General features: G+C 51.0%; 9 protein-coding genes across 9 annotated transcripts; 5 read left to right on the top strand and 4 right to left on the bottom strand.

Annotated features, from left to right (window-relative positions):
* Positions 1 to 253: 253 nt before the first annotated feature.
* Positions 254 to 620, bottom strand: EDD37DRAFT_635353 (uncharacterized protein). Its single transcript, XM_062816908.1, has one exon. It carries the CDS (start codon positions 575 to 577, stop codon positions 362 to 364), a length of 216 nt encoding a protein of 71 aa, XP_062668459.1. The 5' UTR covers positions 578 to 620; the 3' UTR covers positions 254 to 361.
* Positions 568 to 1838, bottom strand: EDD37DRAFT_635351 (ATP synthase F1, gamma subunit). The gene is made up of 4 exons (XM_062816907.1): positions 1698 to 1838; positions 1565 to 1614; positions 857 to 1515; positions 568 to 805 (listed from the first exon to the last, which is right to left on the bottom strand). The coding sequence occupies exons 1-4, from the start codon at positions 1751 to 1753 to the stop codon at positions 680 to 682; spliced, it is 891 nt and encodes a 296-aa protein (XP_062668458.1). The 5' UTR covers positions 1754 to 1838; the 3' UTR covers positions 568 to 679.
* A 327-nt stretch (positions 1839 to 2165) lies between these two features.
* Positions 2166 to 5456, top strand: EDD37DRAFT_480434 (DNA topoisomerase I). Its single transcript, XM_062813217.1, has 4 exons — positions 2166 to 2368; positions 2466 to 2719; positions 2770 to 5028; positions 5079 to 5456. The coding sequence occupies exons 1-4, from the start codon at positions 2305 to 2307 to the stop codon at positions 5211 to 5213; spliced, it is 2712 nt and encodes a 903-aa protein (XP_062668457.1). The 5' UTR covers positions 2166 to 2304; the 3' UTR covers positions 5214 to 5456.
* A 1129-nt stretch (positions 5457 to 6585) lies between these two features.
* Positions 6586 to 6996, top strand: EDD37DRAFT_651841 (uncharacterized protein; the record flags this gene model as incomplete). The annotated part of the gene is made up of 1 exon (XM_062818399.1): positions 6586 to 6996. One exon carries the CDS (start codon positions 6586 to 6588, stop codon positions 6994 to 6996), a length of 411 nt encoding a protein of 136 aa, XP_062668456.1.
* A 662-nt stretch (positions 6997 to 7658) lies between these two features.
* Positions 7659 to 9225, bottom strand: EDD37DRAFT_635343 (DnaJ protein, subfamily A, member 2). The gene has a single exon (XM_062816906.1). The coding sequence runs from the start codon at positions 8992 to 8994 to the stop codon at positions 7732 to 7734; it is 1263 nt and encodes a 420-aa protein (XP_062668455.1). The 5' UTR covers positions 8995 to 9225; the 3' UTR covers positions 7659 to 7731.
* Positions 9226 to 10260: 1035 nt separating this feature from the next.
* On the top strand, positions 10261 to 11405 carry EDD37DRAFT_480423 (uncharacterized protein). Its single transcript, XM_062813215.1, has one exon. It carries the CDS (start codon positions 10391 to 10393, stop codon positions 11051 to 11053), a length of 663 nt encoding a protein of 220 aa, XP_062668454.1. The 5' UTR covers positions 10261 to 10390; the 3' UTR covers positions 11054 to 11405.
* A 146-nt stretch (positions 11406 to 11551) lies between these two features.
* Positions 11552 to 12739, bottom strand: EDD37DRAFT_610986 (ubiquinol-cytochrome C chaperone-domain-containing protein; the record flags this gene model as incomplete). The annotated part of the gene is made up of 2 exons (XM_062815257.1): positions 11552 to 12622; positions 12677 to 12739. The coding sequence occupies 2 exons, from the start codon at positions 12737 to 12739 to the stop codon at positions 11552 to 11554; spliced, it is 1134 nt and encodes a 377-aa protein (XP_062668453.1).
* A 656-nt stretch (positions 12740 to 13395) lies between these two features.
* On the top strand, positions 13396 to 14801 carry EDD37DRAFT_480282 (ferritin-like domain-containing protein). The gene is made up of 2 exons (XM_062813214.1): positions 13396 to 13416; positions 13473 to 14801. Exon 2 carries the CDS (start codon positions 13642 to 13644, stop codon positions 14662 to 14664), a length of 1023 nt encoding a protein of 340 aa, XP_062668452.1. The 5' UTR covers positions 13396 to 13416; positions 13473 to 13641; the 3' UTR covers positions 14665 to 14801.
* Positions 14802 to 15821: 1020 nt separating this feature from the next.
* EDD37DRAFT_651836 (uncharacterized protein) lies at positions 15822 to 16442 on the top strand (the record flags this gene model as incomplete). Its single annotated transcript, XM_062818398.1, has 1 exon — positions 15822 to 16442. The coding sequence occupies one exon, from the start codon at positions 15822 to 15824 to the stop codon at positions 16440 to 16442; it is 621 nt and encodes a 206-aa protein (XP_062668451.1).
* Positions 16443 to 17940: the final 1498 nt, after the last annotated feature.

Raw genomic sequence — 17940 nt, 5'->3', positions numbered from 1 at the left:
ATGGAGACTGCATCTGTATATGATGGCGCTTTGCAGGCCATAAAACTGCGCGGTACTGCTCAGATGTATACAGCTGGCAATAAGAAGGACGGACGCAGGCTGCGATGCCACAACGGTAGGTAGATGGAGCTTGGACCAGCATGCCAGCCAGTTTAGGAGGAATGATGCTGACTCTGAAATACCATTTTGATGCGAGGCCCCTTCAGCGTCTTTCAATTGAGCAAAACGATCTCCACACTCAACCTCGCTGATCAGACACCTGTTTTAGCGATGACGCCGAACCGAAAATGTCGGAGACCAACGACTCACCTTAATTTAGGGTATCCGAACTCGGGTGATCCTCGGTTGTGGACTGATGTTGCTATTGTGGGAGACGGGTGATATAGAGTCGTAAAGACAACGTGTTATGAAGGCTCTGGACATGCAGTTGCGTGGCCGATGCGTCGAGGATATACCTATACATCCTATAGGTCGAGAGATCGGAGGGTGTCTGTCCGAACCCTGCAATTGATATGAATTGGAAAAGGCTGTACACGGTGAGCAGCATGACGGCAAGCAGACAATAGACAAGGTGCATGAAAGGAATTTTCAATTTGAAAACGTTCAAGCTGTTTGTCAACTCAAACAGATAAAATTGTTTGTGGTTGTTATGTACACCTTCTTTCTGGAACAACATCAATCAATCCTCCGAAGCAGCGGCACCTGTGATAATTTCTACCAGTTCTCCGGTGATGACAGCTTGTCGGGTTCTGTTGTACAAGATGGTGAACTTTGAGATCATGTCTCCAGCGTTCTTTGAGGCGTTCTGCAATCTAGTCAGTATCGTGATGGACGGAAACGGTAGATCGATACTTACATCCATAGCATTCTGTCGGGCGGACTGTTCGCAGGCATGTCCCTCGGCAAGAGCCCAGTACAGAGAGTTGGCCAGAGAGTATTCCCGGAGGTTGGCGAGAACTTCGTCATCAATTTCAAAGGCGGCGAAGTTGGGTGATTGTGTAATAGCCTCCTCGGAGAATGCTTCGATAATAACCGGTTCGTAGCTCTGCGCGTTGATGAACTTGTTGTAGACGATCTTGATGCTGGCATAGTCTTCGGGCAGGAGAACCAACTGATCGGCGATAGCCTGAGCATCCGCAAAGGTTGGGACGTTTTTTCCAACACCAGCGAAATTCATAACAACATTTTTGGAGTTGGAACGACCAAGCTGAGCCTTGCACTTTTCACCGATAATGGCAATGTCGAGGTTGGGGTCCTTTTCGAGCAGGCGACGGGTGTATCGTGACATGCCGGAATGGATACCACCGCAAAGACCCTTGTCGGAGCTTGCAATAACCATGAGAGTTTTCTTCTCCTCCAATGGCTTCGTCTCAGCTTCCTCAAAAACCTTGTTGGATGTTTGTCCATATTTTCGAGATTCCTGCATGGCCCTTGTGGCGCGAGTGAGCTTTGTTGAGGCGACAATCTTCATGGTCTTTGTGATTTTTTCGATGTTTCGGATGGACTTGAGGCGACCTAAGGATTGTTAGTATGCGAGGGGCTGTAGCGCAAAGGTGTCCCTGACCTTCGATTTCTCGTAGTGTGGCATATCCGGCAGCTTGAGGAACAACGGTTCTTGTGAAGGGTTAGCATATCCTTCTAGGAGTTATTGTCTTCCCACTGTCTAAGGGTGGTCAGAGAATTGAAGAGGAGCTCACCTGGCGAGCGCGGCATTGCCAGCGCTGAGGGCTGGTCTCACAGCTCGTGACAGCATCTTGACTTGATAGACTGACCACGAGGCCGTGATTGAGGAATTGATTGATGGCTGGAGGGGAGAGTCCTTGTTCAATAGAAGCTCCAAACACTTTGCAGTGAGGTTCCGATGAGAGCTTCCGCAGTTTGATCACGTGGAGCTAATCCTGATTGGGTATAGTCCCTCATAGCATATTTGAAGGGAAGCACGGAGACAGTGAGTGGGCCGAGCAGAAGCAGCGCAGCCCACGCCTGCAAAGCCTCAACACACTTCTTCCTTTCTCGACTTGCCATTCACTTCTTTACTCTCCTGTCTTTCCTTTGTTTTGCCTGCTACTCATTTCGTCTCGTACTTCACCACTAACGCTACCTACCACCTCCATTGGTCTCTGTGATTTTCGAAGACTTTGACTTTCCGCCTTCACCACAATTGCGGTCCGAGTCGCGTTCGGCAGGTCGATTCAATCCCTTGCTTGTCGGGCACCTTTCAACACCACTCGTCTCCTAAACCATCGACCTCTCCTGCGCAGTTTGACTCGAGGATTTCACGGTATATCCTTTGGCACGCGCACAATGGCCTCTTCAGACGATGATATGCCCCTTGCGGGCTCAAGGAGAACCAATGGCACAAACGGAGGTACGTTCTTATCAAAGGCTGTTGACACGTTTGCAGCCTGTTTGCACACCTCACGACTTGGTATAAAGTTTATGGCATACTGACTTACCCATTACAGTTACCTCAACTCTATCTTCCGCAAACATTTCCTCCTCTGTTGATGCTGCGATGGACAGGCAGATACCTCCGAATGGGGAAGTGATGCCTGGGATCTCTTTGGCCAATGGCGATGTGAAAGTGGAGGATGCGACCATGACCGACGGCCACGAGCATCTGACCAATGGTGCTTCGGCCAACAAGCGCAAGGGCAGAGAAAGCAACACGCGACCATCATACGCCGAAGCTGAAAGCAGTGACGATGATGTGCCACTGGTATGTGGTCCATACGAATGGTGAAGCAAATCTGGCTGACGCGTTTGCAGAGTAAGAAGAGGAAAACCACAACGAAGGCCGCTGAAGACTCAGATTCCGATGATGCACCACTGATAGCCAAGGCCAAGGCCAACGGCAAAACGGTCACGAAGCCTCCACGGGCCACTGCAGCACAAATTGGCGAGTCCTCGGATTCCGACGTTCCCCTGTCGAAGAAACTAGCAAAGGAAAAACAGAAGATCGAGCAATCTGCAGAGAAAGAGGCGAAGGTGATCCGAAATAAGGAGAAGAAAGAGGCTGATAAACCCGCAAAGAAGCCTGCCACCGCAAAGAAAGTGAAAAAGGAGGAGTCAAGTGACGATGACAAACCCCTGGCGAAACGAGCACCGGCAGCCACTGCGAAGAAGGTCAAATCTGAATCATCCACTCCAGCAAAGAAATCCAAAACGGTGAAGAAAGAGGAAACCGCAGACCCCGAGGATGAAGATGACGAGGATGAAGAGGTGAAATGGTGGCAAGACCCTACCAATGGCGATGGTACCAACAAGTGGGAGACCTTGGAACACAGCGGTGTCATCTTCCCACCACCTTACGAACCGCTTCCGAAGAATGTCAAGTTGAAATACAACGGCGTTCCCGTAACTCTTCACCCAGAAGCCGAAGAAGTCGCTGGCTTTTTCGGTTCTATGCTCAATTCAACCCACAACGTGGAAAACCCTGTTTTCCAGAAGAACTTCTTCACCGACTTCAAGGAGTATCTGAAGAAGACTGGGGGTGCAAAAGACAAGGACGGTAACAAAGTGGAGATCAAGGAGTTCAGCAAATGCGACTTCAAACCGATCTTTGAGTACTACGATGCACAAAGAGAGGCGAAGAAAGCATTGCCCGCCGCCGAAAAGAAGGCAATCAAAGCCGCAAAGGACGAGGCAGAAGCGCCTTACATGTATTGCATCTGGGACGGCAAGAAACAAAAGGTTGGCAACTTCCGCGTGGAACCTCCGGGACTCTTTCGTGGCCGAGGCGAGCATCCAAAAACTGGAAAGGTCAAGTCGAGGGTTGACCCTGAACAAGTAACGATCAACATCGGTAAAGAGGCTACCGTGCCCCCTCCTCCTGAGGGTCACAAATGGAAACAGGTCAAGCATGATAAGCAAGGCACTTGGCTTGCTATGTGGCAAGAAAACATCAACGGCAATTTCAAATATGTCATGCTTGCCGCCAGTTCAGATGTCAAGGGTCAAAGCGACTATAAGAAATTTGAGAAGGCTCGGGAGCTCAAAAAACACATCGATCGCATCCGCAAGGACTACAGAAAAGACTTGAAGTCCGAGCTCATGGCTGATCGGCAAAAGGCTACAGCCATGTATCTTATTGATCAATTTGCTCTTCGTGCCGGCAATGAGAAGGGTGATGATGAGGCCGAAACAGTGGGTTGTTGCTCTCTGAAATATGAGCACATCACGTTGCGCGCGCCCGCCACAGTCGTCTTTGACTTCCTGGGTAAAGACAGCATCCGATTCCACGAGGAGTTTGAGGTCGACCCGCAAGTTTTCAAAAATCTCAAGATCTTCAAGAAACCTCCCAAGAAAGACGGCGACGACATCTTCGACCGTCTCACTACAACTCAACTGAACAACCATCTCAAAAATTACATGCCTGGTCTGACAGCTAAGGTATTCCGTACTTACAACGCTTCTTACACCATGTCTAAACTCCTGACTGAAATGAAGTCTGAAGGCAATATCATGGAGAAGATCAAAGACTATAACGATGCAAACCGCAAAGTCGCCATCCTCTGTAATCACAAGCGAACTGTGGCGGCATCTCATGCCGGACAGATGGAGAAGCTAGGAGACAGACTAAAAGGTCTGAAATACCAACAATGGCGTCTCAAACAAATGATGCTCGAACTCGACCCGAAGATCAAGAAGAAGCGGGGTGCCCAGTACTTCGAACTGCCGGATGACTTGGACGAGGCATGGATTCAGGAACACCAAGCTTACCTGGTCGATGAACAGAAGACCAAGATCACCAAGAAGTTCGAGAAGGAGAATGAGAAGCTCAAAGAGGAAGGTCAGAAACAGATGAAGCAGTCAGAACTCAACGAACGTCTTGAAGTTGTCAAAGAGCTCGAAAAGAAATACAAAAAGGAGAACAAGACCAAGAAGGTCGAGCCGGAGGGCAAATCTCCTTCAGTCGAGAAGCTGGAGGAGAACGTCAAGAAATTTGACACAAGAATCGCCAACATGTCTATCCAGGCGGAGGATAGAGAGAACAATAAAGAGGTGGCATTGGGGACATCCAAAATTGTAAGTTGCGATACTTGGTCCGTACGGTCGCAATTGCTAACAAGCCTCAGAACTACATCGATCCTCGTTTGACCGTGGTCTTCAGCAAGAAATTCGATGTGCCCATCGAAAAGTTCTTCTCCAAAACGCTACGGGAGAAGTTCGAATGGGCTATCAAGTCCGTGGACGAGAACTGGGTCTTTTAAGCTCTCGCGCACAGGGGACAGGGACGCTTTTGCGTCGTCGTCACCACGACGCCAACGACGCAAAAGCCTCATCGTCACTACAGCTCAGCCTATTGAGGCAGGGACGCTTTTGCGTTCTCGTCGCCAAATCCTCAGACAGCGACGCAAAGACTTCATCGCTACCATTGCCACAAGCAAGAATGACCTCTTAAGCGAGACGGCAACGCAAAAGCCTTGTCGCTAGCAATATTGATCCTGGCTCAGGCAGCGTCTTGTACGAATAGCACGAGTATCCCGCCCTGGGAGAGAGCTTGTCGTCGGTGCTGCCGCACATCAATGTTGGGCTGTAAATCCTGCCATCTGCTTTACAAGGTGTGGGATGCCATCATCATTTATGGGGAAATGGACACTGGACCAGTCATTACGAACCAAGGATTGTGGAGGACGCCTTTGCACATAACCTAGATTTGCCTATTCTTAGCACAGCATTACAGGGGCATACTAGAATGGTAGACATATCGAGCTCATTGCTACCGAACAAACTTGAACACTCCGAATTACATCCTGCAGCATACCTCTTTCGATTCAGCTTAACAGTTAATATTCGACCCAGAGACCGCCATCAGGCATTCGGCATATGTTTTCGACAACAAGGAGTCTAGAACAGTGCCACTCGGCAGGCTTTCATCATGTCTGGACTATGCTACGCTGGCACAGGTGAGTTCCAGGTTGTCGTTAAGGTAATGATTAACCTTCCAATACACTCGCTCTCAAGGTACAGTCAGATTACAACTCAGTGGGCGACGAATGTATTTCTATACCCCTGATCAGTTGCAGCGACCCCTGTGAGGGAACGTCCACCATGCCTTCCACCAGATTGACGTTTTGCGCCTTCCGCTCGTGGAGCCTGGTCTCAGATCCCCTCTGAGACAACTCTTCTATTCCCCTTACCAAGGTTGTCGAAGCGTATTTCTTGCAACGTATTTACGTTAGAAAGAATCTCCGTTGCAACTATCCGCGCTGCATCAAGTATTGCATGTTTTACCATCATTGATTTCGAAATGTCATCTGATGAGAACCACGAACACTCTATTAACAACACGACACCGATCAGTCATCGTGGAGCAGTCTTTCTCTGGCCCCCCTCTGAGGAGGTGACAACTTGCAAAACAACCCAAGGGTCTCGCACAATGGAATCGTTTCCCTCAGAGTGAGTGGGTCAATCCCATACCGCTATGAAAACATGTCTGATCAAGTGGGCAGCAGGGACGAGCACATGGCAGATGCTGCCGTAACCATGTCCGACGGAGCCGAAAAGAGAAAACTGCCCGCGGACGACTAGGAGGACGCCAGGCAGTCTTATTACGTGACTCAGAACGATCACCTGGACAAAATGCACACGACAAAAGCGATCATTCGCAGGTACGCAGGCCGACTTTTACACCTCTACCCACGCCGAAATGCTTCCTTCGACGAGCATGCAGATGCACAGATATACCGCGTCGATGCCAGGAGTAACGAAGATGAACATTCGGACGATCACGTCCACCAACGTGTCAAAGCCAGCAAGGAGAACTATGAAAATTTCAACATCACACTTCCCACGAATGAGATTGATGCCCTCGATTGGGCATACGACATATCGAGTGACTGCCACTACGAAGCTGAAGATCCCGAACAAGAGCTTTCAGTGACCCAAGAGAGTGTCGAAAAGACCATCGAGAAGTACCCAGAGGTAGTAACACGGAACAGTGATCGGGACAATCATGTCCGCAAACGTGTCGAGCCCAGCCGGAAAACCTAGGAGAATTTCTTAACTTCCAAAGGCAAGGGAAAGAGACGCAGAGAAGAATCCAACGACGAGCAAGCGGCAGAGTCGAGCAAGAAATCCAAGCCGGGCACGAAGGCATGGTTTTATGGCTGATACGGTGGCAGACAATGACATTGATCTCCTCGATTGCCAGTATGAATGATGTGACGAAGACAACTAGATGGCTGCCAGTCAGTGATTCCATTGAGTGTCGAAACGACTGTTGAAAAGTATTCGGAGGATCCAAACAGGAGGACGTGAGAGGGAACATCCACTGTCGGCAGGCCAAGGTTGCGGACATCGACACGGACGTCCAGGAACTGGTGGGCAACCCGGTTTACGAAGCTGACATGGACGATATCGAATTGGCTTGCGATTTCGGTTTTATCAAACGAAAGCGACACTAGCTGTGGCTCTGCTCAAGGATGGTGACTTGTTGGTGAGGAACACCCCCCTTCATGCTTGATAATGGTTGCCTTGACTTGTTCACTCATGTGGTACGTTTGACGATGAATCTTTTTGCATCGGACGGGAAGTTGGCTCTGTTCGGCTTCTCCAAGATGGAGGCCATTGGAAAAAGGGGAGGATGATCCCGTAATCGACGAGGCTGTGTGCGAGGCGCATTTCAAGACTCAAGCCTGCAAGATCTTGTAACGTCACTGATGAAGCCAGCAGATGATGTGTGATTCAGACAACATGTCTATTGCTTGGAAATCCCTTTGCCATGATCTATAACTCATCCTTTACTCGTACATCCGGGGCCGGCCTGCCACTGTCTTTCAGCAGATCGACGCCCTTCTTGTTCCGCCACTTCTCCCAAACAGCCCAGAACTCCTTTTCCATGCCACTCTCCATCTGATCAGGCAAGATGACATGGTACTCGACGTGCAGGCTTCCAAACTCTTCTCCATCATCGTGCTCATGGACATGACCGGCATGGAACTTGGGCATGCCCTCACCTTTGATGCTTTCGACCTGTCCCGGCTGAACGACCTCACCGCGCTGTCTGGAAAGTTGCACGACATGCCCATCCAGATGCGTCAGGTTACGCGTCCATCCTCCCATCCAAGCCTCCCGCAGACTCAGCACCTCCTTCCAATACAAGTCATCATCCTTGCGACGGAAAAACACGCCGTCGGTCCGCGCTTGCTCGTCTTCACTGATCACGGGCTCCGACTCCATTACATACACGTACAAATTGCCCGCAACATGATCCGGATGTTCATCGGCCTCGCTCTCAAACACGAGCCGATGCCCCTTTGGCATCCCGCGCTCAACACTGGCCGTCAACGTCGTTGGGCCTCTCGTGACTTTATTCCCCCCACAGACCTTGCACTTGTGTTTTATTGTTTTCCCTTTTCCACCGCAACTGTCACACGCCATCTGGACTTGTTGATATATCCCTGGCGCGAGCATGTGTTTCTGGATAATCATGCCTCTACCCTGACATTTATCGCACGTCTCGACCACGCCATCTGCGCTGCCCGACCCTTCGCACTCGTCGCAGATCTGTTGTTTCTCGATCGTGAACTCCGTGTCGCGACCCGTGTAGAAGTCGTGCAGGGGTACATGTAGCCTGACTTCGAGGTCGGGTCCGCGTCTGACACCAGAGCCTTGTCCGCCACCGAAATGTCCTCCGCCGCCGAAGAATCTAGAAAACAAATCGAAGGGGTCGTGATGCTGGCCTCCTCCGCCGCCGCCTCGTTTGTGGTTCTCGAGACCCTCGTGGCCGTATTGGTCGTAGATTTTGCGGGTGGTGGCGTCGGAGAGCGTCTCGTAGGCGTTTGTCACTTGGAGGAATTTGCTCTCATCGCCTGTAGCTTTGTCCGGGTGGTACTTCTTTGAGAGCGTGCGGTAGGCCTTTTTCAGATCGCGTTCTGACGCGGATTTGTCCAGACCTAGGATTTTGTAGAGGTCTTCTCCCGCGGCGAGGGCGCATGTTACTAGGACGAGCAGGGGGAGGAGATGTGAGAGGATTTGGAAGAGGAGCATGATGAGAGAGAAGTTGGGGGCGCTTGCCCTGGGACGGGTGACTCGTGCTCGAGCCCGCCCACGAGGATGTTTGTACGGTCCGGTCGGAGTTTACACGACGCTCGGCATGGTGAGGAGAGTCGGACGATATTGACGATCGAAAGCCGTCACTCTAGATTGGTATTATATCAAAGAGTTGAGGTGGAAGATAGTTGGTATCTGGAATGTCTCCAAATGCTTGCTATCGAGACATGCTGGCAACATGTCCATTTCCACTACGGCATTTGGCCGCTTTATTCGCCGTAGGGTGAATCCTACGGTGGCGTATAGAGAGGTCGGTCGCTATTCAATGTCGACCCTTTCACGTCCACTGCATGTTCTCACCCATCCCACTTATTGACCTCTTCACAGCACCGCAAAGACTCTTTCAGCTTTCGATCTACAAGCAGATCCTGAATCTGGGCCGATTCGCAGATAGAAGGAGGGAGGATCAAGATGAGAAAGACACGTCAGATTTGCTACTTCAGCTTTGTGCATGAGCATTCTTCTAGCAGCTCCCGTTAGCTCTCAGGCCTACGTTCGTCGTATCTCGCCCTCATTGCATCATGATACATTGGTAGACATGAGTTTCTTGCAAAATGGACGGGGGCTCTCATGGGCAACTGCTTAATAGAATGGCGCCCGACTACATGTGGCCCGGGCCAGGTGATGATCGAGATGTGCCTTATTGCATGATGGTCGCGCGCTGCCAACTCCACCTGAATTCTTCTGGCGGTAGTATTGAGCAGAACTATCCAAACTTCGGCGAAACGGACCGTCGGTGCTGGTGCACACGACGGCCGTGATGAAGGAGGTGCCACGGAGTTACGACCTCTCCAACCACGGCAACGAAGCGTTTCAGTCAGGTATGTCGTCCCTGTCCATCCACCAACCTCCAGTATTGGTGTGCCGACGATTAACCCTGAGCTGCTCCTATCCGCGTCGCACAAGCAGAAAAATCGCACCGATTGGGATCTTGCGGGATCTTCGATGCAGGTGACGGTGTCTTGGAAGCGAGTAACTGCCGTCTGTGCTGCCCCAACTCCACGCCATTCCCTGTTATACGGGAAGGAGTTAGTGGCGAGAAAAAAAGAAGATGGTGTGTTCTTTTGCATCATATTTGAGTATGGTGACCTTGACCGCCTCTGGGTGGATCGATCGATCGATCACATTCGTGCCCCTGCGGTGGTTGTGTGCGTCAAGACGCGAAAGAGAGCGTACACGTACACGCACATAGAAATCTGTCACTGGTGTGCAAGACATCCTCTGATGCTTTTGAGTTCAAGAAATTCTTGCACGAGTCGTCTCAAGCATATATTCGAGGTGGTGTCGTCCCCTCATTCTCTTCACTCACCGACATCCACAAGAATCAGCAAACATGTATGCATCTACCTTCATCTTTTTCTCAGCTGCGGCCACTCTTTTGGGCCAGGCTACCGCGCTCCCACGCATCCACTATGTCTGGACGCAACAAACCACCGAGATTCTTGACGATGGGGACAGCGAGTACTGCAACACCGCAGCCGGTGACATCTGTCTCCTAACACCACATCGCATGCCCATGGTGTTGAACGACAACGTGCCATTTGACATTGACACTGACATTGACACGATTGACAGTCGTTCCACTGGTCCTGGTGGTGATACCGCTTATCCTGTACCTGCAACTGCAGCTGACGTCAAAGTCGAACTTCCCACAGTCGTGTATCCACATGACACAGGTCCGACCCCTACAGCCAAAGCTGGTGTGGCCAACAAGGTAGCGTGTCCTTCGACGTTCTCGACTTCGACGCTACTCAACCTTCAGCCACGGTATGCCAAACGTGATGTCGACGTCGCAGACATCCCCAAGAGCATCAAGTCAGAAGAGTCGCACGGGCCGTCCCCCGGTCAGACGCCAGCGCCGCAGGCCATTCTGGAGTGTGGATCTATCTCGCACCCCTGCCCTCCCGGGTACGATATCGAGCTTCTGGGTGGAGGCGACATGTGTCTCTGCAGGCCGTCGGTAACAACTACCGTGGAGTTACCGTACTCGATGTAGATCTCTGAATTCATAAAAGGCCGAGTGATGGTACTATGACCCCTAAGGTCTGCGGTCGGTGCATAGCTGACAAATTTTGTACCGTAGCACGAGGTGGTTTTGCTATTGTGTGAGGTATGCATGTTCGGGCCATGAGACGAGAATGCCAGATGGTATCGGTTCTGGCTGCTGTTTCGAGAGTATTTCGGGTGCATTGGCTTCAGACTTGGAGAGTTCTCAGCGGGTTAAGATGGATTGGATTGATGATGTTCTCGGCATATAGGACGGTCGCTTCGAATAGGAGGATTTGCTTTTTCTATTTCGGTGTTGTCAGTCAGGTGGACCAGCAAGCACACATAATCATCAATGCATCCTTGCAGAAGCTTCGTGACAACGCTGGCGGATCATGGTTTCGTTAACGTTTCCCGTGATCAGTAGAATTCTGCTCCACATGAGACTGACACTTTCTGATTCACATGGTACATAGATTGAATGCTGGTTCAGTGTCCCCATGAACGGCTACTCCTTGGCAGGAGCAACATCCGACTGAGCACTATCAGTGAATGGCTCGTTCAGGTTCTTGTTCGGCCTGTCGACCAGCTCCTGTATACGCTTCTGACTTTGTGCCCATATTCCTTGAGGTCCGTCTATATGCGTGATGATGGTGTTGAGTTCCAAAGTCCCGACTTTGGTAATAGCCCGGCGCAGGTAGGCGACGACGAGAGCAACCTTCTCCCAGTCCACATCCTCCTTGCCTTGAAATAGGTTTCGCCAGATCGCACCAGCGAGGACCGCATCACCCTTGACCATAGCTTCGTCGTTAGCAGCTAGCACGCCGCGCCACTGCAGGAACAGATCCTTGAGATATTTATTTCTCACGCCTTTTGCCGCGAGGTTATGTAACAAAACCATCCTATCCTCCGCTGCGTTGGAGAAGTGCTCGATCATATAACGATGATACTCGTTGAATTCCGCAGCTTCAAGTGCACGTAATCGGACCACGAGCACGTACATGTGCAGGAAGGTGACCTGGGACCACGTGGAGAATGTTGGCAGCAGGCCTATCGTGTTAAACCACCATGTGTCCTTGATGGGGTGGCCGAGATCAGCCCCGTCGGCGGCTTTCGGGGGTCCTTTGCCTGTGAGAACGTTCATCCGCTCTTCGTCTGGAATGGTATAGTCTGCTTGTGCTGCACAGGATTTGAATAGTGCCTCTGTTTCTCCGTAGGTGATGTAGGATTGAGTTACAGCTTTTGGGGTATTATTGCGCAGTCCCTGTGCCAGGCGAGCGCCGAGGCCGGAACTGGGAGCACCGAGGGCGGATTGAATTTGTTTCTGCATATTCGAGACGCTGGGTGTTCTTTGCGTAGAAGCTGGTTTCGGGGTTGCTTGTGATTGAGGAGACTCTGTTATAGGGTCTTCGGGATATCCAGCTGTAACATTAGAGGTCGCCGTGCCGATGGTGGTGGGAGCTGCGACTCGAAGATTAGGTCGTTTGGAAGCGGAGGCTTGAGGAGATGACTCTTGCTTCCATTGTGCAGCAGTTGCACCGAGCTGCCGCCGGTTGGAGGACTTCGACAGTTGAAGGGTCTATCGAAAAGATTAGTCGAGGAAGTTGTGGCAATGAATGGTCAAATTGCTTACCTGGGGCCGAACATTCTGTCGGAGGGTTCGCAGACAGTGTGAGCAGATATTTGAGGAGGCCATCTTGTTCTACAGACAGTGCGTTGCGACGTGGAAGCTGTGAAGTGTTAAGTGCCCATCTTTTTGAAGCATAACTCGACTTCGCGTGAGCGCGTCATGGAAAAATAAAATGTCGGTGTCGGACATGATTCCATTGGGGAGATCTGTGCGGATCTTGCTGCGCTGCGGTGTGTCTGACATGCTCAATTTCAGAACATATCATTGGCACATCTGGCGGCCTCAATGCTTGCCATGTTTGCTGTGTTTTCCGCTCTTGACCCTTTTATTAGCCGTTTCAGCGATATCGACAAGTCTAAAAATGGAGCTGCTGACAGAAGTTGATGCCCCTGCCATGAAAGCTGAAGCTCAAATGTCAACAAGCCTGCAAGTGCTTACTGAAGCTTGTTCTCAACATCCTCCGACCTTCCATTGGCTCGACCTCGACTGTACGCCTCGTTGCGCCTCCCACGGTTCGTTCGGGCTTGCCTGAAGGATTACCGCTGATGAGCTGTTGCTGCTTCGCTGTACTCGTATTCAGGGTCCTCTTTGGATGTTCAAGCACTTCAATATGGCACACTTAGAGGAACGATGCTGCGCAAAACATACCGACAGTATAGGCGATCCAGCAGAGTGTCACGACTGATTACTGTATATACAGCATTTCTGATTTCATTCCCTTCACAAACTTCGTGGCTGAAGTGGTTGTCTCGCCCCAACTGGACCCTTGACTTTGGGATAGTGCTTACGGCTTCAGCAGATTGCTTGCATATGGCAGGAGTACGGAGTACATCCGCCCCCGAAAGCTGACAGAGGATTTCCGTATAACATTGCGGCCTCCTCCTCTGAGGCCTCCATCAACTTTAGTATTTGGGTGTTGGATTTTCTTCTTGTGCAGTCTTCACTCATCTCATCACAGTTTTCCAACCATGGCGTCCTTCATCTTGCCTGTTGCATTATCTCTCCTTGTCAAATCCGCCATTGCGTATCCTCCCTTGGTCACAGGCACTGCGCTGCCTCCGCAGATCACTCAACAGGCTGGGGGCGGTCTGCCAAACGCTCCCGGTACCCCTCATCTCTCAAACAATGCCATCAACAACTTCCAACTTGCCAACTTCCTTGAAAACCTGGAGTCGGCTTTCTTCCAAGAAGGTCTGTCGAATTTCACACAGTGGGGTAGTGGTGGTCAGACAAACGGAGTGAACAACATGGCTGTGGTCTCGCAGATTGCGGCACAAGAAGAAGTACATGTGGCTTCGATCGTTGGCTTGTTGAAGGGTAATGGGGCTTCCGACGTCCTGCCTTGCCAGTACAGCTTTCCTGTCACAGATGTGACGAGCTTCTTCGCCCTCGGCAATATCATCACCACCGTGGGAATCGGGGCCTTGATTGGGCTGCAAGCTGGCCTCTCGACCACCGACCCAGGACTCGAGTCAACCGTCGGCTCGATTCTTCCCGTTGAGTCTCGCCATGACGCCTTTTTCCGTATCACTGCCGGCGAGATTCCCAATCCAACCACCTTCGAGACGCCAATCAGCGGCATCTGGGCCTATAATCTGGCACTCGATTTCACAATCGGGGGTTCATGCCCAAATCTTCCTCTGTCAATCACATCCTTACCTGTATTCCCTGACCTGGGAATTGTCGGCTATGGAGCGCCGTCCTTCGCTACTCCCAACGCTCCTGGCAAGCTGATTTTCAGAGTCGGACAGCCAAGCATGCTCCCGGCAGGCTGGAGTTCGGGAGCTCTCTACATTGCCTGGGTCAACCAGAACAACGTTCCTGCCTATACTCCGGTAACAATTGACGCAAGTGGTGACTTGGAGGCTGACGTACAACCTGGCATGTTTGGCATGGCATTTGCTGCTCTTACAAACCAGAACACGGCGACCAATATCAACGACTTGACCACTGCAACCTTGGCCGGCCCGATCCCGATCCCTCTCACCTGAGATACTTGCTCACAGGCGTATTGAAGCGATGGTCTGGGGGCCGAGTTGTGCCAGGTAGGGATGGCGTAGGGGTGTTTGGGACTTTCATTGGCATGTTTGATAACGCGGAGGGGTATTGTCATGTAAGAAGGCGACTCAGGTAGCGGGAAGCACTATGGTTGAGAGTTTACTTGCTGAATCATCAGAAGTCCCTTCATATCACTCGTACGGCGTACCGTCGACATTTCCTTTCGATGGTAAGTAACTTCCCTATCTGGGAAGAATGACATCACCCTACTGTGACACCAGCATCTGTACTCGACTTGAAGCTTGAGTTCTGCCTTCCTCCCTGCAGGTTGTAATGTGGTTGCCATTACTTCGAGATGACTTCGGTGCAGATACTCGTATTCGCAAGTGATCCTTCCCAGACACCATCAAGCCAGAGGAACCAGCATGCTTCTGCATGTCGGCGATCGAAATGCTGCCACAACATTCCCAGGCGGGCTTTATCACTGGTGAAGAGGACGGCAGGCGACTAGGTTCAAGCCTCGATCCGTAAGAGGTACCTCGTACTCTCGTACCCTCGCCTTGGCGGATGAACCGCAATACCGAATCAATTCCCTCAAGGCACTTCATTCCCAGGAATCTACACCTCTACTCTGCGCAAGCATCGACCGATGGTGATGCTGCGGCATGCTGGGCTATATCCGGACACTGACGTCGTTCCTAGCTTTCCGGTGCACCTTTGGTGCAAGAAGTCTCTAGGTTTTAGGCTGTAAGGGAAGTCTGAATGTCCCGTGCTTTAGTAACCACTGTTTGATGCAGTGTTACAAGGAATACAAGTAAGTACCAGCCCCTATCCTGGTAACATTGCACGTTTTATCAAGCACAACAAGGCGACGGTGCACGAGGTCACAAAGGAATACAATGTGCTTTCCGGCGAACTTGCATTTTTACCGCTGCACTATGAAGACATCACACATGGCGGACTACAGTCTTTAGTTTCAACTGTGACCCAGCACATGTCATGACTATATCCAAGCCAGTGCAGCCCAAAGTTTATTATCGTGAACCTCACTTCGAGTCAAGAGCCCGAGGCAGTCTGCTTGGGATTCTAAGTATCCTGGGTGTCCAGGAGAAAGCCCTAACTATTGGACTGTGTTCAGCTTCTTCTCAAGATGCAAGGACCATACCATCTCGATACAATGTGGCAGACGACTCTTGTCGATGCCAATGCCTCTATACACTCTGCCAACTACCTGATGGGGTATGACTCCTGGGAGATACCGGGACCCTCGGACGCGGCTGACCTCCTGGGCACATCCAGATCTCTACACAGCGACAGCATGCATGTGCAGGAGGTACTGGTCAAGCAGTCACCACGGTCGGAGAAACGGCGGGCACAGAACAGGAAAGCTCAACAAACGTTCCGTGCCCGCAAGCGACAGGAGCTCGATCAGGTCAAAGAGACGTTGAGACAGAAGGAACTATCGTTCAAGCAGCTCGAAGCCGCGTACCGGAAGCTGTACCTCATCTGCACCGCCCTCAAACAGACAGAAGGACGAAGCTCGCAGTCCATAGCCGCACTGGACCGACTGCTTCTCCAAGAAGCAACCAAGCTTGAATTTCCACCGAGGCTGCAACGGAGTGAGACTGGCGAGTCAGACTCATCATCGTCGCCATCAATGGACTGTAGTAGTTCACGACCATGCTCGCTCACGACACAGTCCTCCATGTCTGACGACGACGGTATACTGTCTCCCAAGCAGACTACCTATGCGTTTGGAGATTCGCTGTGAGGGTATCATCTCGCCGACATGATCTGACGGTACACTGGTACAGCACATGCCTGTCTAACTTTCGAGGGTCTCTGTGCACGTGCTGTTTCGGTAAATGAGGATTTGAGGCTGTTCAGAAGCATCCAAGACAGGAGTCGATCTTCGTGACGCAAGTTTTGACTTGGATGCTGTTTGACCGGCATCCAATTCATCCACAATGCCGTGGATCTGGTTGAGACATAGATGTCAATATTAAACCCGACTCACTTCGTTACGCAGACCGATTGCTTGTCATGGTGCGGGCCTGATGCAGGAGACTTTGAGTTGATGACCCCAGACCACCCCTCGACGATCGCCTCAGCTTTCCTGGCTGGTGGTGTGAGGACTGATATAATACCGAACATTTCTGCCTCACCCACACAAAAGTAGGGTTTATGCATTGAACCAGCACATTTTTGCCTAACAATACCAGACAAAGCCATCCGCTTCTTGGTCAAACGGTCTAACCGTATGGATTTCACAGTTAATGGGGCTTTGGATGAAGGATTGTATTCGTAGAATCGTAGTTGTAGTATCGCAAAAAACCCTGTCCTCAAGGATGGTTTCACTTACCAACCAACCAGATGAACACAAGTTCAATCTGCTCGGTGGAAAAAGTTTTTGCCACTTTGAATCGTCAATCGTCGGTCCGTGAGGCAGCTCTTGCAGATGGACGGTGTTCGGGTGATCATGTCCACGACTTCTCTTTGCAACAAGACGCGAAAGACGACACTTGGGCAAAGGAATCTGGTGCATGATTTATTGCGCAGGAAGCTTTCAGAATGTGAGACATCACGAGACTGCAGGTCAGCTGTGCGGATACCTACCGTGCTCGATCGCAAGTGCGTTGATGACATCTCCCTTGCAGCCAGGAGAGCGCAGTCTGCTCTGACGCCGTTTCCATAACTTCGGGACGGCTTGAAGTTACGCACCACCTTTCTCGTGTTTGCTTGCTCTTTCATGCCTCCTCATTCAGCCGAGCGTCTGTCAATGGGACGGCACGTGTACGGTGTTTGCGACATTGAGGGGTGCGAGATGGTCTGGCTGATCTGGGCAGGTGAGGTGAAGCTTTCAAGTTGAGCAACGGAAGCACCTCGGCATAATTCCTCGAGCCAACAGTACCCTTCCTGTTCTTCACCTTTTTCTCCCTTTCTCCTTTATCGCCATTCCATCACTCCAACGTCAGTGAGCGTATCCTGCTGAGAGTTCTCTGCTTGTAAGTTGACCGCTGAGGCTCATGTCTTTTCTCTTCGTACCAGGCTGCTCCCGTGTTATATTGGACTGTTTGGAATGATCAGGCTGCCTCTTTCTGTAAGTCGCAGACGTCTCTTTCAATCTAACAAGGGCTTGATAAGCTAGACAGGCTTTAGCGAAAGATACTACTCTGTCCTCTAGACGCGTGTCTACAACAGCGCGCGCGGGGAGACCGTCAGAATCATGTTACTGCAACGTACTTCCTTCAGCGTCCAAGAAACCTCGG

This window comes from Exophiala viscosa (assembly GCF_022695815.1).
Source record: "Exophiala viscosa unplaced genomic scaffold EDD37scaffold_8, whole genome shotgun sequence".
Classification (NCBI taxonomy): domain Eukaryota; kingdom Fungi; phylum Ascomycota; class Eurotiomycetes; order Chaetothyriales; family Herpotrichiellaceae; genus Exophiala; species Exophiala viscosa.
The sequence above is the reverse complement of the archived record's forward strand: the minus strand, read 5'-3'. Positions and strand labels throughout refer to the sequence as shown.

Excerpts from the sequence above, each read along its gene's own strand:
- EDD37DRAFT_635353 (XM_062816908.1), bottom strand. The coding sequence starts at position 577 with ATGCACCTTGTCTATTGTCTGCTTGCCGTCATGCTGCTCACCGTGTAC.
- EDD37DRAFT_635351 (XM_062816907.1), bottom strand. The coding sequence starts at position 1,753 with ATGCTGTCACGAGCTGTGAGACCAGCCCTCAGCGCTGGCAATGCCGCG. Across the intron at positions 1,516-1,564 it reads CACACTACGAGAAATCGAAG|GTCGCCTCAAGTCCATCCGA; the intron begins GTCAGGGACACC and ends AACAATCCTTAG. Across the intron at positions 806-856 it reads CCCGACAGAATGCTATGGAT|AACGCCTCAAAGAACGCTGG; the intron begins GTAAGTATCGAT and ends ACTAGATTGCAG.
- EDD37DRAFT_480434 (XM_062813217.1), top strand. The coding sequence starts at position 2,305 with ATGGCCTCTTCAGACGATGATATGCCCCTTGCGGGCTCAAGGAGAACC. Across the intron at positions 2,369-2,465 it reads AACCAATGGCACAAACGGAG|TTACCTCAACTCTATCTTCC; the intron begins GTACGTTCTTAT and ends TACCCATTACAG. Across the intron at positions 5,029-5,078 it reads CATTGGGGACATCCAAAATT|AACTACATCGATCCTCGTTT; the intron begins GTAAGTTGCGAT and ends AACAAGCCTCAG.
- EDD37DRAFT_635343 (XM_062816906.1), bottom strand. The coding sequence starts at position 8,994 with ATGCTCCTCTTCCAAATCCTCTCACATCTCCTCCCCCTGCTCGTCCTA.
- EDD37DRAFT_480423 (XM_062813215.1), top strand. The coding sequence starts at position 10,391 with ATGTATGCATCTACCTTCATCTTTTTCTCAGCTGCGGCCACTCTTTTG.
- EDD37DRAFT_480282 (XM_062813214.1), top strand. The coding sequence starts at position 13,642 with ATGGCGTCCTTCATCTTGCCTGTTGCATTATCTCTCCTTGTCAAATCC.